General features: G+C 37.0%; 1 protein-coding gene and 1 long non-coding RNA gene across 3 annotated transcripts in view; one reads left to right on the top strand and one right to left on the bottom strand.

Moving 5' to 3' along the window:
• Positions 1 to 15,896, top strand: part of LOC124400600 (collagen alpha-6(VI) chain) — a 29,288-nt gene extending 13,392 nt beyond the window's left edge. The window contains exons 22-43 of the mRNA XM_046872444.1: positions 219 to 284; positions 409 to 462; positions 703 to 738; positions 1,730 to 1,795; positions 1,946 to 2,008; positions 2,804 to 2,866; positions 4,029 to 4,091; positions 4,725 to 4,775; positions 6,170 to 6,205; positions 6,293 to 6,355; positions 6,495 to 6,557; positions 7,476 to 7,511; positions 7,601 to 7,637; positions 7,789 to 7,800; positions 8,589 to 9,082; positions 9,169 to 9,244; positions 9,333 to 9,995; positions 10,785 to 10,881; positions 12,452 to 12,849; positions 13,768 to 13,938; positions 14,016 to 14,096; positions 15,387 to 15,896. Coding sequence (XP_046728400.1) covers positions 219 to 284; positions 409 to 462; positions 703 to 738; positions 1,730 to 1,795; positions 1,946 to 2,008; positions 2,804 to 2,866; positions 4,029 to 4,091; positions 4,725 to 4,775; positions 6,170 to 6,205; positions 6,293 to 6,355; positions 6,495 to 6,557; positions 7,476 to 7,511; positions 7,601 to 7,637; positions 7,789 to 7,800; positions 8,589 to 9,082; positions 9,169 to 9,244; positions 9,333 to 9,995; positions 10,785 to 10,881; positions 12,452 to 12,849; positions 13,768 to 13,938; positions 14,016 to 14,096; positions 15,387 to 15,568 — 2,871 coding nt within the window. The 3' untranslated portion in view covers positions 15,569 to 15,896. The remainder of the gene's footprint in view (positions 1 to 218; positions 285 to 408; positions 463 to 702; positions 739 to 1,729; positions 1,796 to 1,945; positions 2,009 to 2,803; positions 2,867 to 4,028; positions 4,092 to 4,724; positions 4,776 to 6,169; positions 6,206 to 6,292; positions 6,356 to 6,494; positions 6,558 to 7,475; positions 7,512 to 7,600; positions 7,638 to 7,788; positions 7,801 to 8,588; positions 9,083 to 9,168; positions 9,245 to 9,332; positions 9,996 to 10,784; positions 10,882 to 12,451; positions 12,850 to 13,767; positions 13,939 to 14,015; positions 14,097 to 15,386) is intronic.
• The window catches only part of LOC124400616, a 43,755-nt gene extending 24,039 nt beyond the window's left edge, over positions 1 to 19,716 (bottom strand). The window contains exons 1-4 of one of the 2 annotated variants that reach the window (XR_006928428.1): positions 19,617 to 19,716; positions 19,178 to 19,280; positions 15,379 to 15,564; positions 14,383 to 15,145 (exon numbers count right to left, since the gene is read on the bottom strand). This is a non-coding gene — a long non-coding RNA (uncharacterized LOC124400616). Of the gene's footprint in view, positions 1 to 14,382; positions 15,146 to 15,378; positions 15,565 to 19,177; positions 19,281 to 19,616 lie in introns of those variants that run through there. The other variant, XR_006928429.1, reaches the window with a different exon arrangement.
• Between the last annotated feature and the right edge of the window lie 470 nt (positions 19,717 to 20,186).

The following is a 20,186-nucleotide window of genomic DNA, read 5'->3' as shown; positions in this document are numbered from 1 at the left end:
TACGATTTTTTTTTTAAATAATTTATTTGCAGATTAATTATATGCAAATACTACATTATTTGATAAAGACCAATTCCAATGCTTTCAAATTTTGGTGATCTATTATTTGAAATAAATAAGTTTTAATTTTTATTATTATAATTGTTTTTTATTTATAAGACTAGGCATTAAATATGTCATTTCTTTTTTTTTTTTTTGCATGAAATGGTGCTTAAAAGGGCATTCCAGGAGCAGACAGCAACCTACGAGGTCCGAAGGGTGAGCTGGGATACCCGGGCTTTTCTGTAAGTGTCTCTAATCAATCAATATTAATGATTATGTTACTTGCAGAATTGTACATAAGCAAAACGGTCAGTTTGCAGTATTTACTGATAATTAAAATAAAAAGCTCAACTACCCTTCTGTTAGGGGGACCAAGGCCCAGATGGAGCTCCAGGTGCATCAGGCGAGCGTGGAGAGAATGTAAGTGTGCAGAGTCTCAGCTAATGTACTGATGTTTAGTTTAAGCTTAAGAGTGCTCGATGTGAAGATTTCCGTCAGCGTGTTTGGATGATGTTTAGATCAGTGTTGTTGCCTGGGTCATGTGTTATATTGCTCATGAGGAAAGTATGCCATAGCAGGAAATATTTGGAGTGCAAACATAAATTTGGAGGAATTCAGAGTGACTGAGCACAGTGATGTCTCACTTGTCCTGTTTTGTAGGGCTTTCTGGGGAAGAAGGGACCACCAGGGCTGCCGGTAACGCAATTCTATTACATCATCTCTAATCTATAAATTTTCAGCGAAAAATAAACAACTTACATTTCAGGCATCCTCTTTTCTGTTTTTATCTAATTTTTTTTTCTATTTCTTTTTTGCAGTGACTGTTAAACCTTTTTATTTGATTCCAATCAGTTCTATTTCAACTTATTCTGTTATACTGAATACCATTCAACATCATCCTGTTTCATTATGTTTCTATATATTACATTTATGCCATTCTATTTCATTCCACTATTTCTATTCCATTATTATATTTAATTAAGCTTATTATTGTTTATCATGATTACATTTCACTTCATTCTAATTGTACTCCAATCGTTTCTATTCTATTTCCATATTTTTAATATATTTATTTTGTTTTCCACGCATTTTTATTTAATTGTTATTATATTTTAGGCGTAATTATTATTAATTTTTTTTTTAATAATTCAAAATATATTAGATCATTTATTTTTTATTACATTGAATAAAATGTAATAAAAAATAAATGATCTAATATATTTTGAATTATTAAAAAAAAAAAATCACTCTTCTCCAATTTTCTTTCAATCGATTCTTTTTCCAGAGCACTAATCCCCCCCCACCACCATTTATACTCCGTTTCCTCTTATTCCAGTTCATCCTGTTTGTATATACTAAATCTTATTCTATTCACATTTTGAGTCAGTGTGGTAACATCATCTCTCCAGTTCTACATCTCACATCTTCGGTTCACAGTTTAATCAGTTGTATCGCTTCTTCGCAGTGACGGCCGAACCTTTCATGCTTTTATTCTATTCTCTGCTTACTGTTTTACTCTATCCCCCCGATTAAGCAGCATGAACATCGATCACGTGACCACCCACCTTGGTGTGATCTGATGGAAGTACATCATCTGAAAGATCTTTTTTTTGGTGGTTCTGTTATTTGTACTTGTAACAGAATCATCTTGAAATGACAAACATATAAGGGATTAATATTGTTTTAGGGACCTTCATCCGCTGCAAAAGGACAACCAGGACCACAGGGTCCCGCTGGGTACCCTGGAGTGCGGGTGAGGACTAATAATAATCAATATACTACTACTAGAATCAACTACTTTCTAATCGTTTTTTTTTTTTTTCTTTTCCAAAAATAAATCTCCCTGCTTATGCCTTTTTCTAGGTCATAATGTTCTGCTCTCTATTTCTCTCTCCCCTTTTAGGGTTCTCCTGGGGAAAATGGATTCAAAGGAGAGAAGGGTGATCAAGGTCTACCTGGAGTTCGGGTAGGTCCAAGCTTTCCTGCATCATTAGTAGTTAATACAAAAGTTCAAGCGAAAATATTTAGCTTAAGAAAAGTAATAGTATCACGCCAACCTGGGGTTGTTTGATTTCTTCCAACATCCTCAACTTCCCCGTCATTTTTCGCAAAATGAAATGTTTTGAAATATTTGCCCCCTGAGTGTTTCAGCTTTACATGAAATCAATCAATCGATCTGTCATCCATCTTTGTGTATGTAATTTCTTTTATTATTTAATGTGGTTTAAAAAATAAATATTAATTATAAAAAAAAAACATTATACAATGGTACCAATATCCAAAACCATTTCAATAAAAAAAAAATCAGAAAACCAAATAAGATCCATCAGATTCAAAATTCTGATGTTTGGTGTTTAATAATAATTTGTAAATGGAATTTTATTAATATTTATATATATATTTTATATATATATATATATATATATATATATATATATATATATATATATATATATATATATATATAAAATAAAATAAAAATAAAAATCACTCTCTGATGGGTGGATGGGAAAGGGATAGATGGATGGATGAATGGATGGATGGATGGATGTTAAAGGGAAGGAAGGAATTAAGGATTTGCTGTGTGCGTTTAATTATTGCTGTGTATTGAGTGTAATGCGATCGAACATCATCAGTATCCAGAGGTACCAAATCTGTGTACCAAAAACTAACTTGATCACATTTAAGCAATTAGAAACATTCATTGTGATCAGCTATAAACATCTGTATGCTTTTTTTGTCCCTGATGGTTTCTCCTCAGGGGCTGTATGGTGCAGTTGGGGATAAAGGGGCCAAAGGAAACCCCGGACGCCGAGGACCAAGAGTATGTCATACCCACTTTCTTTATCTTTTCCCTGGAAGTAACAGAACCAGCATATTTTTCAAACACGAATCTAGTGGTGGCTTATTAAATTTCTTTTTTTTTTTACATGTTCACAGTTTGCCTGGTCAGTCTGTAGGTAAAAATATTGGTGTTCAAGAAACAGAATATGGCATTATATTCATAAGGAAATAAGGTTCCCTGGTGGTCTAGTGGTTAGAATGCGGCGCTCTCACCGCTGCGGCCCGGGTTCAATCCCCGGTCAGGGAACCAACCCCACCCACTTTCAGTGCCGGTCCCAAGCCCGGATAAATTGGTGAGGGTTGCGTTAGGAAGGGTATCCAGCGTAAAAACATGAGCCAAATCAAAACGTGGAGGATCCGCTGTGGCCCGGGTTCGATCCCCGGTCAGGGAACCAACCCCAGCCACTAGGGTTGCACAAGCCAGTGCACTCTTAGTGCCGGTCCCAAGCCCGGATAAACGGGAAGGGTTGCATTAGGAAGGGCATCCAGCGTAAAAACGTGCCAAATCAAACATGCGGATGATCCGCTGTGGCGACCCCTAATGGGAGAAGCCTAAAGAAAGTTTTATTCATAAGGGAATACCATCATTAACAATACATACATGAAAATATGAACAAAAGAAAAATGTTAATAATATTAATAATACAGGGTCACCTGACATTTCTCTCCACTAGTTCCTTCACTGGAACTAGGAGAGCCAAACCTGTTCCAGCAGGAAAAACTCTGATCTGCTTTGCGTGGGATGGAGTGGAAGATCTCCTGCTATAACCCCTATTGAACTGGATAAATGTGAACACTGACTGCACCCCCCAGGCCTCTAACTCACCTACATCAGTAGCTGATTTTACTAACACCCTTAAAGTCGATTGAGCACAAATGTCCACAAGCACACTCCAAAATCTAGTGAAACATCTTCCCAGAAGAGTGGAGGTCTTGAATAGTGAAACCTTGCAAAAAATGCATAGGATTACAATGTTGGTTTTGAAAGTTTTGTTTGATTTACAATCTCAACTCAGACAATTCCTATAGCGTGTCCTCAACCATTATATCTTTTTTCAAATGCCATTAATGCCATAGAAAATCTGTGTTCAAAACATGTGGGTGTGTAAATGCGTTAATTATAATTATAATGATCTTTTCAGGGTCCGATGGGTGACATTGGCAATATAGGGGACAATGGACCAGAGGGGTTCAGAGGACTACCGGTCAGTATGAACTGAACTGATTTAAAATGTAGACAAAAAAATTATAAATAAAAAATTATAAAAAGTGGAGGATTGAAAAAAGTCTAGACATGATGTACAAAACTACATTAACACATGAATAAAAACCTGTTCACAGCTACAGTTTAAATTCATGAGATGTCAAACACCAGGTGGACAGTAATACAAAAACCAATCTGAAGGTCAACGTTGAATTTATAATTTTAAATATAGTTGGTAAAGGTTTTAGTAAATGTACTAGAATAAAGCTTTTTTTTTGTTTGTTTTATTAGAGTTATTTTGTCCTGAACTGGCAAAAACTTTGGCAAATTTAATACCTGCCCATTAATCATACTAATTCCATTAATGTTCTGTTAGTAAATCACTTTTTTTTTCTCCATTTCTTTTTCCCAATTTTTTATATATTTACAAATTAGTATAATGTTTAGTAAAACTTTCATGGCAAAATTTATTATTTTTTTTATTTCATTCAAAAGGTGCAATCGAAAAGGCATGTCGAGTTAATCCTTACACATTGTTCAATTATGGACCGAATCCATTGTTTTGAAATGACTGATTATACTGCATTGTAAAATACATCATAAATAAATAAATAATCACTTTTCTGTTAAACAGGGCAGCACTGGTGCTGATGGTTACGGACCTCCAGGACGTAAAGGACAGAAAGTATTGTTACACACAAATTTTTATCTATAAGTATTTGGATTAGAATTATTTAATAATTAAGGAGAATTAAGGATTGAAGTTCAGTTTCTACTCCAAGTAACTAACACACACACACACACACACACACACTCTATATATTGAATTAGTTTTTTACAAAAATGTTTTTGAATTTATTTTTACTATTATTTTAGACACCATTTACTAGAGATTGTTTACATACATACATACATACATATACATATATACATTATATATATATATATATATATATATATATATATATATATATATATATATATATATATATATATATTTTTTTTTTTTATATAATAAGTATGGACCGCCTGAACAAAATTAACAATAAGAATTATTTAAAAAATTTTATTATAAACTGAGAATTACAGTACTAATTAAAGAGTTCACTATTTACCCCATGCAATATCAAGAAATTTTTCAAATTGTATAGAAAACCGGTCTAGTTATATTTATTCAATTCTGGCCTCTCAAAGCATCGCAACAGCAAGGCCAATTTATTCCTTTTCTGCTTTTATTGTAGCAGTGGTTCAACAGTTAAGGCTTTAAGTTAATGATTGAGGGGTTCAAGCCAAAGCACTGACAAGATGCCACTGTCAGGCCCTTGAGCAAGGCACTTGACCCTACAGTACAGGTAGTTGTCGACTGATGACCACAATTGGTTCAGACAGACCGGTTATAACACGATTTGGTCATAAGTAGAGTAGGCTATATGTACAGTATTGTGAAATGATGTTATAAAAAGTAGTTTTAAGTAGTATTTTATCATAATTTTCTTTCATTATTGTTATACTGTATATATCATCATTTTCTTTGTTTTTTTTATGCCGTTTGTATCATCTCTAAACCATTTTGTTTCTTACTGTCGTACGCCGCGATTGTGGTCGTAAAGTCGCATAGGTCGTAAGTCGACGACTACCTGTATATAATCTAGGAACTTTATCCTAAAATATACTGCATGTCATTTTTGGATGCCAAGCTCATTTGCATAGCCAAATAGCCTGGTTGTTCAATTACAAAGTAGAATATAAAATAAAAATATACTGCATGTCATTTTTGGATGCCAAGCTCATTTGCATAGCCAAATAGCCTGGTTGTTCAATTACAAAGTAGAATATAAAATAAAAATATACTGCATGTCATTTTTGGATGCCAAGCTCATTTGCATAGCCAAATAGCCTGGTTGTTCAATTACAAAGTAGAATATAAAATAAAAATATACTGCATGTCATTTTTGGATGCCAAGCTAATTTGCATAGCCAAATAGCCCGGCTGTTCAATTACTGTATACAAAATGGTGTGTTATTTCTTTATCTGGATACAAATAGCTGATTATAGCTATAAATGTTGGTCTCTTTCAGGGAAATCCTGGTTTTCCTGGTTATCCTGGTTTGCCGGTAAATCTTTATTTTTAATACTTTTGAACAGCTTTTTTTGTGTATTTTCCATTAATTCCATCTGAAACATGAATCATTATAAACAAGGGTGAAGACGGAAACAAAGGATCCAGTGGAGTAAGAGGACCCAAAGGACACGGGGGACGTCCGGTAAAATCTTCTACATTGAGCCATCTCAATCATTACCGTTAGATTAGATCTTTCATGTCAACGATCTAATATACAAAGTAAGTTTCTCCAAATAATTCACTCCACAGAAGTGACTTTATATCTCTGTATTATTGAGTAGGGCAACAGCGGAAACCGGGGACCTCCTGGAGATCACGGAGATCACGGAATGATCGGACACCAGGTCGGAATTTTCCTGATATTTCACATATTTTTCCCCTAAGATTCGACAATACACACTTTATAGACTATACACTATATGGACAAAAGCATTGGGGCACCTGACTTTTCCAGCCATATGTGGTTCTTCCACAAAGTTGGAGGCCGAACTCATGGAGACATGCTTAATATGGGTAAAAGTAAAAGATCTTAAGTGCCTGCTACAGTATAAAGCTCAGACCTCAAACCTATTGAAAATGTGTGGGATGAATGTAAACGCTGACAGCGCCCCCCCCAGGCCTCCTCACCTTACATACTGTACATCAGTATTCACGAGCACACTCCAAAATCTAGTGGAACATCTTCCAGAAGACTGGAGGTTGCTATAACAGCAAATGGAGAGTTAATGTGAAATGGGATGTTGAAAAAAGAAGCACTTGGCAACTTTATGGTCAGGCATCCACAAATTTTGCCCATATAGTGTATCCGTTGCCATTTTTTTTTTCGGCCAAAAGAAATGAGTACTTTATTGGAGTTATGAAAAGCATTATGAAAATCAATGTGCCTTTTCTGATATTAAAGATGAGCATAATTTACCACACAGCCAATTAAAACCTAAAAAAACGACTCGCTTTCACAACTCAGAAGGTCGTAAATTCAAATTCCACCACCAAGCTGCCACTGTTGGGCCCTTGAGTTAACCTTCAACTGCTTAGTTGTGTAAATTAATTAATTGTAAGTCGCTCTGGATAAGGGCTTCCGCCAAAAGCATTTTGCTATACAATGATATTTAAATAATCCGTGAAAAAGAAAAGGAAGTGTTAAAGAGTGGGTAACACCTTTAAACATTACACAAAGGAATTCCTGTCTTCCTGTGAAAAACAAATGAATAAATGGTGACATTAAAACAGCTGGATTTACACAATGTCTTCTTGTGCTTCAGGGTACTAAAGGACCACCAGGGACCAGTGGGAAAACTGTAAATTCTTAGATTTCACCTTTCACCTGAATACAACCCGTGAGCATTTGCAGTGTGTTTGATGATATTTTGATTTTTCCCCATTGTAGGAATGCGAACTGGTACGTTACGTGCGTGACAACTGCGGTAAGGGGATCGTTATTATGCTCATCCTCACATAACTACTGGTATAATCAATTGCCTTTAAGAGAATTTTCATGTCTCAGTACCAATGCATTACACATGATATTATACAAATATTTCTGTTGTCTAATTCAAAAATGTCTTAATTTAACAGCTTGCTGTGGAGGTAAGACCATTATATGTCTGTCTGTCTAACTTACCTGTAGTCCATGTCATGTCATGGAGTTCCTTCATCTGAATGGCATTCATTTATTTGCCCATTTATCTACCGTCAGTCTGCCCATTTGTCCATCCAAGCTATAGGCTATTTGTCTTATTTGTCCTCCATCCACCCATGGATAAAATAGATAAGCCATATTGTTGATCTGTCCACCGTCTAAGTCTCATCCATCCATTAATCCAAATTAAATTAACCCTCCAAGCTGTATGTTATTAATCTGTCTATCCATTCATTACACCGTGCGTCCAACATTTACATACCGTATCGGAATTCCCAGTCCACTACCAAGGTTTAACGGTAACACCATAAATCCTTTTGTACAGCTCTGTTTCCTTAAAAATAGTCCCCTTGCACAGCGATTCAGTGCTCCTGCCACTTCTGGAATGTGTCCTGGAAGTCTTTTCCAAGCGTGTCAAGCACCTTCTACGATTCGTGCCGCATTGCTGTATATATATGCCTTAAACATGAGCATTTAAACTTTGTAGTATCAACAGAAAAATTCGCACACAGTTTTCACAAAAGGTCTGATGTATGAGGTGCAGTAGAAAGTTGCTTTAAAAAAAAAACATTTCCATGTTGGAACTGAAAGTTCTGCCGCAACATTGCAGGTATGTTTTTTTGTTTCTGGGAATGATGGGTAAACCAATGTTCTAACAATCCTGTGTTTTAGCTGTTGTGTTTAGGATCCATTGTGCGTCTTTACTAGATTTGTGCCTTTACTTCATCATGCTTAGGCCACACCCAGTGTCCGGGTTACCCTACGGAACTTGTGGTTGCAATGGATATGTCCTCTGACGTAACTCCGAGGGCATTTGATAGGATGCGCTCTACAGCCGAGTCTCTGCTAGAGGGCATCTCCATCGCTGAGACTGACTGTCCGGTGGGAGCTCGGGTCGCCGTCGTGTCCTACAACAGTCAGACCAGTTATCTGATCCGTTTCTCCGAGCATCATCGAAAGAACAAGCTGCTGGAGGCGGTCAAGGGAATCTCTCTGGTGAGGAGCAGGAACCGGCGCGACGTTGGCCAAGCCTTGCGCTTCATTGCTGAAAACGTCTTCAAACGCGTCCGAAATGGCAAACTGGTCAGGAAGGTGGTCCTCCTCCTGACGAACGGCGAATCACAAGACACGTCGTCCCTTGTTGCTGCCATGATGAAGCTCAAGGCCTCAAATATCGATCTGGGAGTCATCACGTTCAACGATGCTCCAAATATTCTCCGTGCCATCCAGGTAAGTGCCCGTGTCATGGCAACACTGGAAGAATAGCTGTAATACTATCTAATCCATTGGTGACTTCTCCCTTTATTGCTTCTTAGGCTGATGAGACAAGAAGTTTCAAGGTTTTTAAGGATGAGGAATCCAGAATGATTAAAGACTGTGTCATCTGTTTTGGTAAATTGTTGCGTACATCAAAACACAAACATTAAATAAAAAAAAAATGTAATAAAATCACAGAACGTCACCACTTTTCTTTCTGTAGATCGATGCAACCCAAGCGAGAAATGCGACATAAACCTGAACCCTAAGCCCGAGGAAGTGGATGTGGACTTAACTGTAATGATGGACTCATCATATGACCTTCAGGCTTATCAATACTCTGACGTGAAGGAGTTCTTGGTTTCTATGTTAAAAGAAGTAGACGTGAGCAGCGAACCTACTATAGAGGATGGGAAGGCCAGGATCGGTGTGTACCAGCAGAGCTCCGCATACCCAAACTACCACGTCAAAGAAGTGGTTGGACTCGGAGAGTTCAAAGACCGGGCCGTGATCGAGAGACGCATTTCGCAAGACATGCACCAAGCCGGTGGTTCTCCCCGTCTTGAATCGGCTCTGGACTGGGCGATCACCGATGTGCTCCTAAAAGCACGGGCTCCAAGGAAAAAGCGAATGATCCTGAACGTCCTCGGCGAAGACTCTGGGAGGTTCCTAGACAAAGACGAGCTGAAATACATCTCCATGTTGTCGCAGTGTAATGACATTGTGATGGTCACGCTGACTGTGGGAGAAAAATTCGACTGGAAACAGGTAGAAGGTCTCAGCACACCACCAATGGAGCAGCACCATATACCTCTGGGACAGCTGGGACTCCAGGACCGGAAGTATGCTCAAAAATATTTACGAGCCTTCCTACGCACGCTCACAAGTAAGTGACCACATCCATTTTTTTTTGCCTTTTCTGACATTTTCTTGTATCTAGAGTGGAAAACACATGCAATAGGCATAGCTTTGGTTTGATTCCTGCACTTGCCTTGAAGCGCCCCCCACAAAAACCGGAAGAATAAAGAACCTTAGAATCGTATCTTACAATACGATGTAGCATAAGAGATAGAAAAATACACTGTTCGGCCAAAAGTATTGGGGACAACTGACTTTTCCAGGCTTATGTGGTTCCTCTGCAAACTGCTACCTCAAAGTCAGAGGCACACATTTGCATTTGAAGACGGTAGCATTACATTTTCCTTCCATTTGAACTACTAGATGCAAACCTGTTCCATCATGACAATGACCCTGTGCACAAAGCCAGCTCCATGAAGATATGCTGTACATGGGTTGGAATGGAAGACCTTGAGTGTCCTGCTGTAGAGTTCTGAACTGTTCATGCTGACTGCACCCCAGGCCTCCTCACCACCATCAGTACCTGACTTTATTAAGACCCTTGGGCCTAAATAAATCTCACACAAATCTCAACAAGCACACGCCAAAATCTAGTGGAACATCTTCCCAGAAAAGTGAAGGTTATTATAACAGTAAATGGGCCCTAAATGTGAAATAGGGCGGTCAAAAAAGGACAAATCTAATGGCCAGGTGTCTGCATGTTCATGTAGTCTATTATAAGATATGAAATACAAATGAGAATCTACACTTTTTCCCCTGCATCCAAATGCTTTGTCTTGCTTTTTGTCTGATTACAATATTTTCTTCCTTCTTACAGGAGATTTCTTCCCCAAACCTTCTTCTCTAAATACCGAGTGCAGCACTTTTGTACCAAAGGATAAAGTTTATTTGCCTGCTGTTCCTCCAACCAAAAGGTAAGACGTGTCTCGCTACATCCTGGTGAAGTTCTGGAGAAATTTAAATTTTTATTATTATTATTATTATTATTATTATTATTATTATTATTATTAATATTCCATTTCTTTTCACTGGAATACAAGGTATTACACTACAAACAAAGCTGTTATAGACAAAAATACTCAAGTCTGGCTAATACCGACTTGAGATGAAATTTATTACGTTTTAAATACTAAAATTAGCCACTTGAGGTGCAAGATAAACAGCAGGAAACGTGGCACATAGGATTACCACTCTATACGTATTTAATACTGCTGTTTGAGGAAAACATTTCGTAAAATAGACCCTTGTGTTGGTCCGGTACTGAATTATTGAATTTAACTAAGGGAAAGATCTCCCCAAGTGTAGCGAAGTGCTAAACTTTTATTAAGAACAAAGGGGAAAAAAGTTAAATGGTGAAATACAGTGAAATTATGGCTTTATGTTTTGTTCTTTACTACCATGTTGGCAAGAATAAATACATTAAATGTCATAAAATACACCGATCAGGCATAACATTATGACCACATTCCTAATATTGGGTTGGTCCCCCTTTTGCTGCTAAAACAGTCCTGACCCATCGAGCATTACACCATTACCTTCTTAAAGGGTCAGCCTTCGCTCCTCACGTGCATCAATGAGCCTTGGCTGCCCATGACCCTGTCGCGGGTTCACCACTGTTCCTTCCTTGGACCACTTTTGATAGATACTCACCACTGCAGACCGGGAGAACGAGAATTTGGAGATGCTCAGAGTCATCCACCCAACACAATTTGTCAAACTTGCTCAAATCCTTACACTTGCCCATTTCTTCTGCTTCTAACACATCAACTTTAAGGGGAAAATGTTCACTTGCTGCCTAATAAATATCCATCCACTGACAGGTGCCATGATCAAGAGAATCAGTGTAATGTTAGTAAACTGTAGGGATGTTGCCATAACTCCATAACTCTGCGTATCTCTATAAAGATATATTAAAGTAACATACACAGCTACCGATACGATTCACACCACTAATACGATGCAGTGCGATCCGATTTCGGATTTGATTGACGCAATGCAATATGATGCAATGGAAAATAATTATTTGAAAAATCTAAAAATAATAGTCACAAATTATTGGGCACTTTTTAAATAATGAAAGCAGGGGTGCCTGTGTACCGTAATATATATAATACGCGTGGTGTTATCGTGGGTTCTTGGCTTTGTTGTGCCGATCGCTTTATCACCACTGCAGTAGGATGTATAGCTTGGGAGATCACAACACTTGTTTTATTGAACACTGGAAGGTGAAACTCATACATTAGCCACAGTGGATTAAACAGTGCACACGGTTCGTTCTCAAGCTCCCAATGCGAATATGTTAAAAAAAAGATGCATCGCGATACAAATGGCGCCCCTTCTTTTTTATCGAATTGGTGAATCGCAAGGAAAAGTATAGAGATTACACATAATACTTGCCCTTCATTAGGCCTGGTTTGTTCTATTTCCGAACACTAAAGTGTTAAAAGAAAGAATCGCTCACGCTTACATTTCTCTGAATGTCAGACATGAAGATTTCCCCACGACTGAGCTCACTACTCAACCCTTCACCGAGACGTACACGGAAGCGAGCGCAGACGTTGACCAGGAACCAATGGTGCCTTTTCCCGAGGTGTTTACAGAGGTATATACGGAAGTGTACACCGACGTGTACCAGGAGGAATACACCGAAGTGTTCACGCTACGCCCGGAGATATACACGGAGACATTTACAGAAGTATACCCAGCATATACGGAAGTGTTCACAGACGTGTACGAGGACGTTTACCAGAACGAGTATCGGGACCAGCCTCAGAAAGAACGAGTTGAAGCAGAGCATCAAGTGACGCTGCTGAACGCCGAGACAGATGAGAAGCAAGATGGCAAAGACGCTGCACACCAAACCGGGCCTGATCCCTCGAAGGGTACGTCTAAATATGTAACAACTTACAGCAATGATTGCAAAACTGGAAATGTCTCAGACTTCGCAATTTATTTATTACATACATATTAGGGCTGTAGCTATTGATTGTTTTAGGAATCGATTATCCTACCGTTTATTCCACCAATTAATCGAATAATTGTATAAGTGCTATACTAACGCGGTGACGCTGCCCGAGTGGCAAAAAAAAAATTCATTTCTTGAGAAACAAAAAATGTCAAACTTTTTTTTTTTTTATGTGTCGGAAACTGATATGAATATTTCCAACGCTGTTACATTCCCAATTCTGATTGGTCAGGGTCTGTTGAGGTCACATTTTGTGTATTCCTTACAAGCGTGTTCAATAATTTCCTTGATTTACTCCTTTGCACAACTACTCTTTACTAATTGCTGTATATGTAAACATGAACAGAGCTAAATAACGTATCCCGTGAAGGAATGAAGGACAATTTCCATTGCAAAAGTACGAATATCTATACAGATAACCGCATCTAGAACACTCTCCGCAATTCACAAGCATTAAAAAATCTGCTTACCACATCTGCCCATCCAAATCTCACTAGCCAATCAAAAAAAAGGCAATCTTAAGCCCCGCCCCCATAAAACCTGGATGCTGAACACAAACTTGAGGAGCTAAAAGTAAATGTTTTGAAATTGTAATGGAAAAACGCAGCGAATGAAGAAAAAAAAAAAACACATGATCAGCCAGGAAAAATGAAAGAATGCTTGGGTTTAAAGAATGGATTTGTTTAAAGAGCACAGGACAGTTTTTGCCACTGAAGTCACCGCTTTCCAGTTCTCGTGCTTTCCTTTATTTTCACAGATTATTCGTCCGTTTCGTAAAAAAGGTCATGTTCCAATTGTTCTGCAACAAATTGTCATTGTACGTTCTGCGTTTCAGCTCGATGCTTGCTGGACAAGGACATGGGAAAGGTGTGTTCGAACTACGAGTCCAGGTGGTACTACGACCGAAACACTCACAAATGCATGCACTTCTGGTACGGCGGCTGTAAAGGGAACGAGAATCGCTTCCAGACGGAACGCGAGTGCAAGGAGGCGTGCGGGGGATTAGGTGAGTCCACAGCCTACTGTACATATGAAATTGTCTTCAAAACGATCAGCTCGTCTCTAAAACTATTTCTCCGACAGATGTTCAAGTTTTTCTCAAAGACGAGCCATCGGAAGAAACAGGCAACTCACACGCACAAAAGGAACATCCCACAACGACAAGTAATCTTCACACATCACCAAAAATGTTTCGTTGTAGTCTTTTGAGCCAAAAATGAGTAAACAGTAAAAGAACAATTTTATGAAAGTTACTGAGAAAATGCTTCAGTTACACAAACTAAAAGAAATTCGACAGCTTTTAAGCTAAAAAAATTCATAAGTTTTATGAAGAAATTTCGACACATACACTAGTTTTAGATGATTTCGTTCTTTTTGATTAATCTGGATACTTCTAATGTAAAAAATATAAAATTCAAAATAAATATTTAAGCAAAAAGTTTAGCAAAAAGTAACTATTGTTTAGTTTTCATAAGGAGAAAGGAAAAGTCTTTTGGGGAATATTTTTCATCTTCAGTTTCATCAACTACACAAAATTCATTCAGACCAGATTTTTTCTTCTTTTGTTATTTCTTTTATTAAATTTTTGCTTGGCACCCTCTGACACAGACCTATTCTGCAGAACAATTTTTATAAGGGAATATCAGATGAATGAGCAGCTACGGGGTAAAGGGCCTTGCTCAGGGGCCCAGCTTGCTGTGGCTGACATTTTAATTCCCGACCTTCAGATCCAGTCCAATGCCTTCACTACCAAGCACCTTTTTTTCTTAATATGAACTAGGGATTTCCATATCTGTTACTAAAGCCGATGCAATTCTCATCTAGATACATAGCCACTGATACTATACGTTAAAGTCATTTATGAATCAGCTTCTAATGCGATGCGCTACAATGCAGCCCTATTGTGATGCAGTGCGAGCCAACTTTGATTTGATTCAACGCGATAAAATAGGATGCTTTGCAATTCAATATGGTACAAATAGTTATTTTATTTCTTTGTTTCCGACAGACAAAAATCATCAATTTACCTAAGTGCCTTCTGACATTTTTATTGTTAATAATAAATTATATTATAAAACAGCAACAAGAAACAGAACCAGACCACCTTTTCCTGTACAGTTTCCAGGAAGATGCAGCTCTACCTCTGCCATGTTAATCTGTATTTTCTGTGACTCCCAGGACACACCTCGGTCTCTAATATGAACACACATTATCTACAAAAAATAAATAAATAAATAAATCACCATCAGGGTTTTAACACTGCATGTACTCCTGCTTTCTGACTTATTTCCAACAAAATCTTTTTTTCTTCTTGAAACAGGGGGAAAGTCACATTAAATACCTGCCCTTTATTTGCACTGATTTACACCCCAGTTTGAATTTGCTCCTGATAAATACTGTTCCCTTCCCCCACACACACACGCAATAATCCTTATATGCTATGTACCTGTTCAGATGTTTGCCAGCTCGCTGAGGACATGGGCACATGCTTCAACTTCATGCTGAAGTGGCATTACGACACGTCGAAGGAAGAGTGCAGCCGTTTCTGGTACGGAGGCTGCGGGGGCAATGGGAACAGGTTTGACACGAAGGAGGAGTGTGAAGTTCGCTGTCTGAGAGCCCCGAAGAAAATCTGAAGATGCATGCCACCTTGTTATGCTTCATAGTATACAGGTTTAATTTAATTGTTTTTTTTCACAAATTTTTGTTCAAAATGTTTACTTTAATACACTTCCTGTGGGAAAAAAAAGAGCAGCTCCGAGCAGTAATCAGGAAGAAATCCAGTTCCGAACAGATGCTATTCTAATCCAATATCCAATTATGAGATTAATATGAAATGCGATTTGGGAAAAGATTATATTATATAGCAAATAGTAAGAACTGATTTATTGATTGTGTTCCTTGTAAAAAAAATTATTGATGGTCTGGTGTGTATGAAAAAAAAAATAAAATTTCAGACCTTCACTTTTGTTATGTCTCCAATTATTAAGTCATGAGTCCACTGTTAACAATAAATAAATAATGAATTAATAAGAAAAATAAAAAATACATAATGCACATAAATCATATAATATATGAATGACAAAAAAAGAGAACATTCTCAAAATAAAACTAAATATAATCTTTACCCATAACCTATAATCAAAAACCATAATATATCATTTACATAAATATATCTTTACTTATATATTTTTAAATAAATACTAAAGATAAATTGTGAGCAAATGTCATTTCAGGAGAAAAATAAAGAATACAGAAAACAAATATAGAAAATAAATGAACATACAAAAGAAACGTAAATACTATTTACTTAAAAAAAAAAACTACATACATTATATAAATACATTTTAAATAAATTTCAATTTAGTTCATATATAAACAGTAGTAGAACAGACTAATTAAATGAATGAGTACCATAACACTTTTTAAGCTTTACTGTCGATTATATGAACAATATACATTTATATTAAATAAAAATGTATAAAAAAACTAATATATTGCTGTTTATATATGAACTAAATATAAATGTATTTAAAATGTATTTATATAATGTATATAACATGTAAAATTGTACCAATTTTTTTTTTTTATTTAAGTAAATAATTCACGTTTCTTTTGTATGTTCATTTATTTCCTGTATTTGTTTTCTGTATTCCCCCTCAAATGATATTTGTAACAATGAGAGCCTTTTTATATTTATACAATTTGGCTATTTTTTCCTCCCAAGCAATTGCTTTTCCGACACGTGCGTGGTTCATTTGTTTTCTATCCAACAAATTTAGTAAAAGGCAAAAACAAAACATTGAACAGTAAAGTTCTGTGGACAGATGAGTTCAAATGTGACATTTGTGGCTCCAACAGAAGAACTTGTGTAAGTCAGAAAACAGGAGATGATGTTATCTGGACTGCAATTCGTTGAAACCGACTTTACCCTACAACAGTGGTTCTTAACCTGGGTTCGATCGAACCCCAGGGGTTCGGTGAGTCAGTCTCAGGGGTTCGGCGGAGGTCAAGACACACACCCGACTCATATGATTCGTGATGACACGCCCCGCTTGGCCACCATTGGCTGCAGGTGATCACGCAACATCGCTTGGCCTATCTGTGCTGCAGGGAATTTGGTGCGCTCGGTAGTCGACTTGTGACTGTCGTGATGGTACGTCGTGTGATATCTTTCTTAATATTTTAATCCTTTCATACCAAGTATGTCGAGCAAAAAAAGAAAGTGGTCGGACGAATATGTACAATATGGATTTACATGTATAACGTGTTTAATGTAGAACGTGATGGGAGTCAGCGTCCTAACTGCATGATTTGCAATGCTAAGTTGAGCAACACAGTGATGTTGATGCATGGTTCATTTTGTGCACCAGTAAAATATATACCTATGTTTTGAATTTGAAAAAAATCATTTTATTTTTCCAATTAAGAAGGGTTCGGTGGATGCGCATATAAAACTGGTGGGGGTCAGTACCTCCAACAAGGTTAAGAACCACTGCCATACAACAAGAAAATGACCCGAAGCGTAGGTCTGAGCTCTGGAAACGTTATTAAGAGAGCAACCAGTCGTCTGGAGCAGGGCTGCTGCTGTTATCCATTATTCAAGTGATCGTGTATTCTAACGATTATTCAGTCAAATAATCGAATAAGTACTACTTTCTCTTTATTAAAGAGAAAGCTATTGCTGAAAATGCAATACAAGAATATCGGTGAAAACTAAACCCATTTAGTGTGTTCAATTGCCATATCACATCGAAATACAAATACAGTTTCGTTCAAAAAGTCCTTCCGCAGTGGCAGGGCAGGTTATAGGAAACGATTAGTTTAATATTACTCATAATGACTCTCACTGATGTATTTATGTAGTGAATCTTGCTCAGTATTGCGATGTGCGTTTCCTGTCTCCGAAAGGCTGCTTGAAATTTTCCAGGAACTAAATCTGTGTATGTATTGCTAGCTTTAAAAACATGCTTCACGCTGCCACAGCCTTTCTCCATTTTTTATTCATCTTTCTTTATTTACTTGTCCAGAGTTTAACGGGTGGTGCGTTAGTAGTAATTGTCCGTGGGAAACACAGTACTCCGTGTTTTGTTAAATGGACTAAATGAAGTATGGAGGCAAATTAATTTGCCTTAATGAATTTATGTAATCGAATGTCCTTCTCATTCACTGCACCTAAATCCTATTCAACTGCTCTGGGAAGAACTGGATTACAAAAAAGGTGAAGAAACCCTTCAACGTTCTCCAACTATTAAAAATGTTTATTTGATTTAATTTTTATTAGTAATCAGGTCTGGATGTGTCAGAAGAGAAACAATTCATTTGTAAAATAAAATTATTCATTTTTATATTTTATATATCATTTTAATACAGTTAAATTTACCAATGTAAGGATGTGGGACTGTTAAAGAAAATCACTACTACTTTAAAAAGTGTGAGGAAATGCTGCTTATTCAGGGACAATCATTCAATTACACTAGAGGTCATTATTACTTCATATTTCATTAGTCACAGTGACATCAATTAACGGAAATTTCGAAAATCTCAGATGCTACATAGAAACATCAGTGTAAATAATAATATATAATAATAAATATTATGTTTTTAAATAATAACAGAAACAATACTAAGAGTGAATGTTGTTTTTAAGTTATATGGAGAACTTGAATATACTTTATGCCTGGGGTCCCAATGGTGACAACGGAGAAAGCGAGGGAGAGGGAATACATGCAGATACTCATCCATCATGCCTTACCATCAGGGAGGTATATGATGGCCCCAAATCTATTGTGCAAAAAAACAACCCCCAAAAAAATACAGCCAAAGACATTAAGAACTATCTTCAGCCTAGAGAAGAGCAAGGAGCCCCAGAAGTAATACAAGGGCCTACAGAGCCAGATATCAACATCATCCAGTCAGAAGATCTGTGGTTAGTTCTCCAAGATGTCTAGAACAACCCTCCTACTGAGCTTCATCCAAAACATTGTGCAATTATACCTCAACAAATTGACGCTGTTCTGCAGGCAAAGGATGATCACATCTAATATTGATTTGGACTGGATTAATATTCTGTTTATGTACTTTCCACTTTGTTAAATAATTAGTTAATTTTTGTTTTATTATTATTATTTTTTTTTTTTAAAGAAGCTCAAATTAATAGCAATGTTTTGAGTTATTGAGGCCTGGAGTGAACGTGTGTGTGTGTGTGTGTGTGTGTGTGTGTGTGTGTTTAGGTCTTTTTCTACCTGAAACTCGGGGCACGTGAACACTCCTCCTGAACCACTCAATTTCCCATTAAACGGAAGCACGCGCTCCAGAGTCTCCAACTTCCGGTCCAGGTGTATCAGACTTCCAAAAGTGACCAAAACCGGTTATATTTTAAAAAGCTATTTATAAACTTATTTTTTTCTTCAAAACAGACCACACACTAAAATAAAACACGGTTTGCATTATTAACGAAATTATTCTTCATTATTATAAACAAAAAAAATAATAAAGCGCTGCACATAAAAGTGCACGAGCGCACTTTTTCATATTTTAACCTTTACCTTTATAATGTTTAACATGTCTTATTCAGACAGCTAGAATAATCAGATACCTATTAACCACATTTCTATCAAAGAACATGTATAAATGTTCATTTATACACGATTAAGGAAAGTTTGATAAAGCGAGCAAACGCACCATACAACGCTCCTATCTCGTGCCGTATTCCTGTTGCTCCCGACCGCTGCAAACCCATTATCACGACAATCAAGGATCATTTACGGCATCTAGGGTTTTGTTTTGTTTGTTTATTTATTTATTTCATTTTTGATCGTTCTTATTTTATATTCATTTTAAATCATTTTAAATAATAGTCCCTGTATGTTGTATTCATTTGTTTTTCTGATTTAAAACTAAAAGAAATATTGAAATAACTCTTAAAAACGATTTATTTCTGCTTACAAGCAAGCTCATTTATAGTTTATGACGAGCATATCTTTGTGACTAAGTTATTTGAGTTTGTGGTGCTCTTTAATAAAGCCGGTTACACAATAACTGATTAACCATCAGCACATAATCCGTCATCCAACATCATCCAACATTCTGGGAAGAAGTTCATATGGATCACTAATTCCTTTTCATAAGCGAAAATTAGATTCCCACACATTCTTACAATGTTGCACTGTGCACACCATCTTCATACACTCAATACAAAACAACCATGCCTCACCCTGCCCTGCCCTGCCCTGCCCCTGCCCTGCCCTGCTC

Source organism: Silurus meridionalis, chromosome 2, assembly GCF_014805685.1.
Source record: "Silurus meridionalis isolate SWU-2019-XX chromosome 2, ASM1480568v1, whole genome shotgun sequence".
NCBI lineage: Eukaryota > Metazoa > Chordata > Actinopteri > Siluriformes > Siluridae > Silurus > Silurus meridionalis.
Note: the sequence above shows the minus strand (reverse complement) of the source record. Positions and strands in the feature narration are given on the sequence as shown.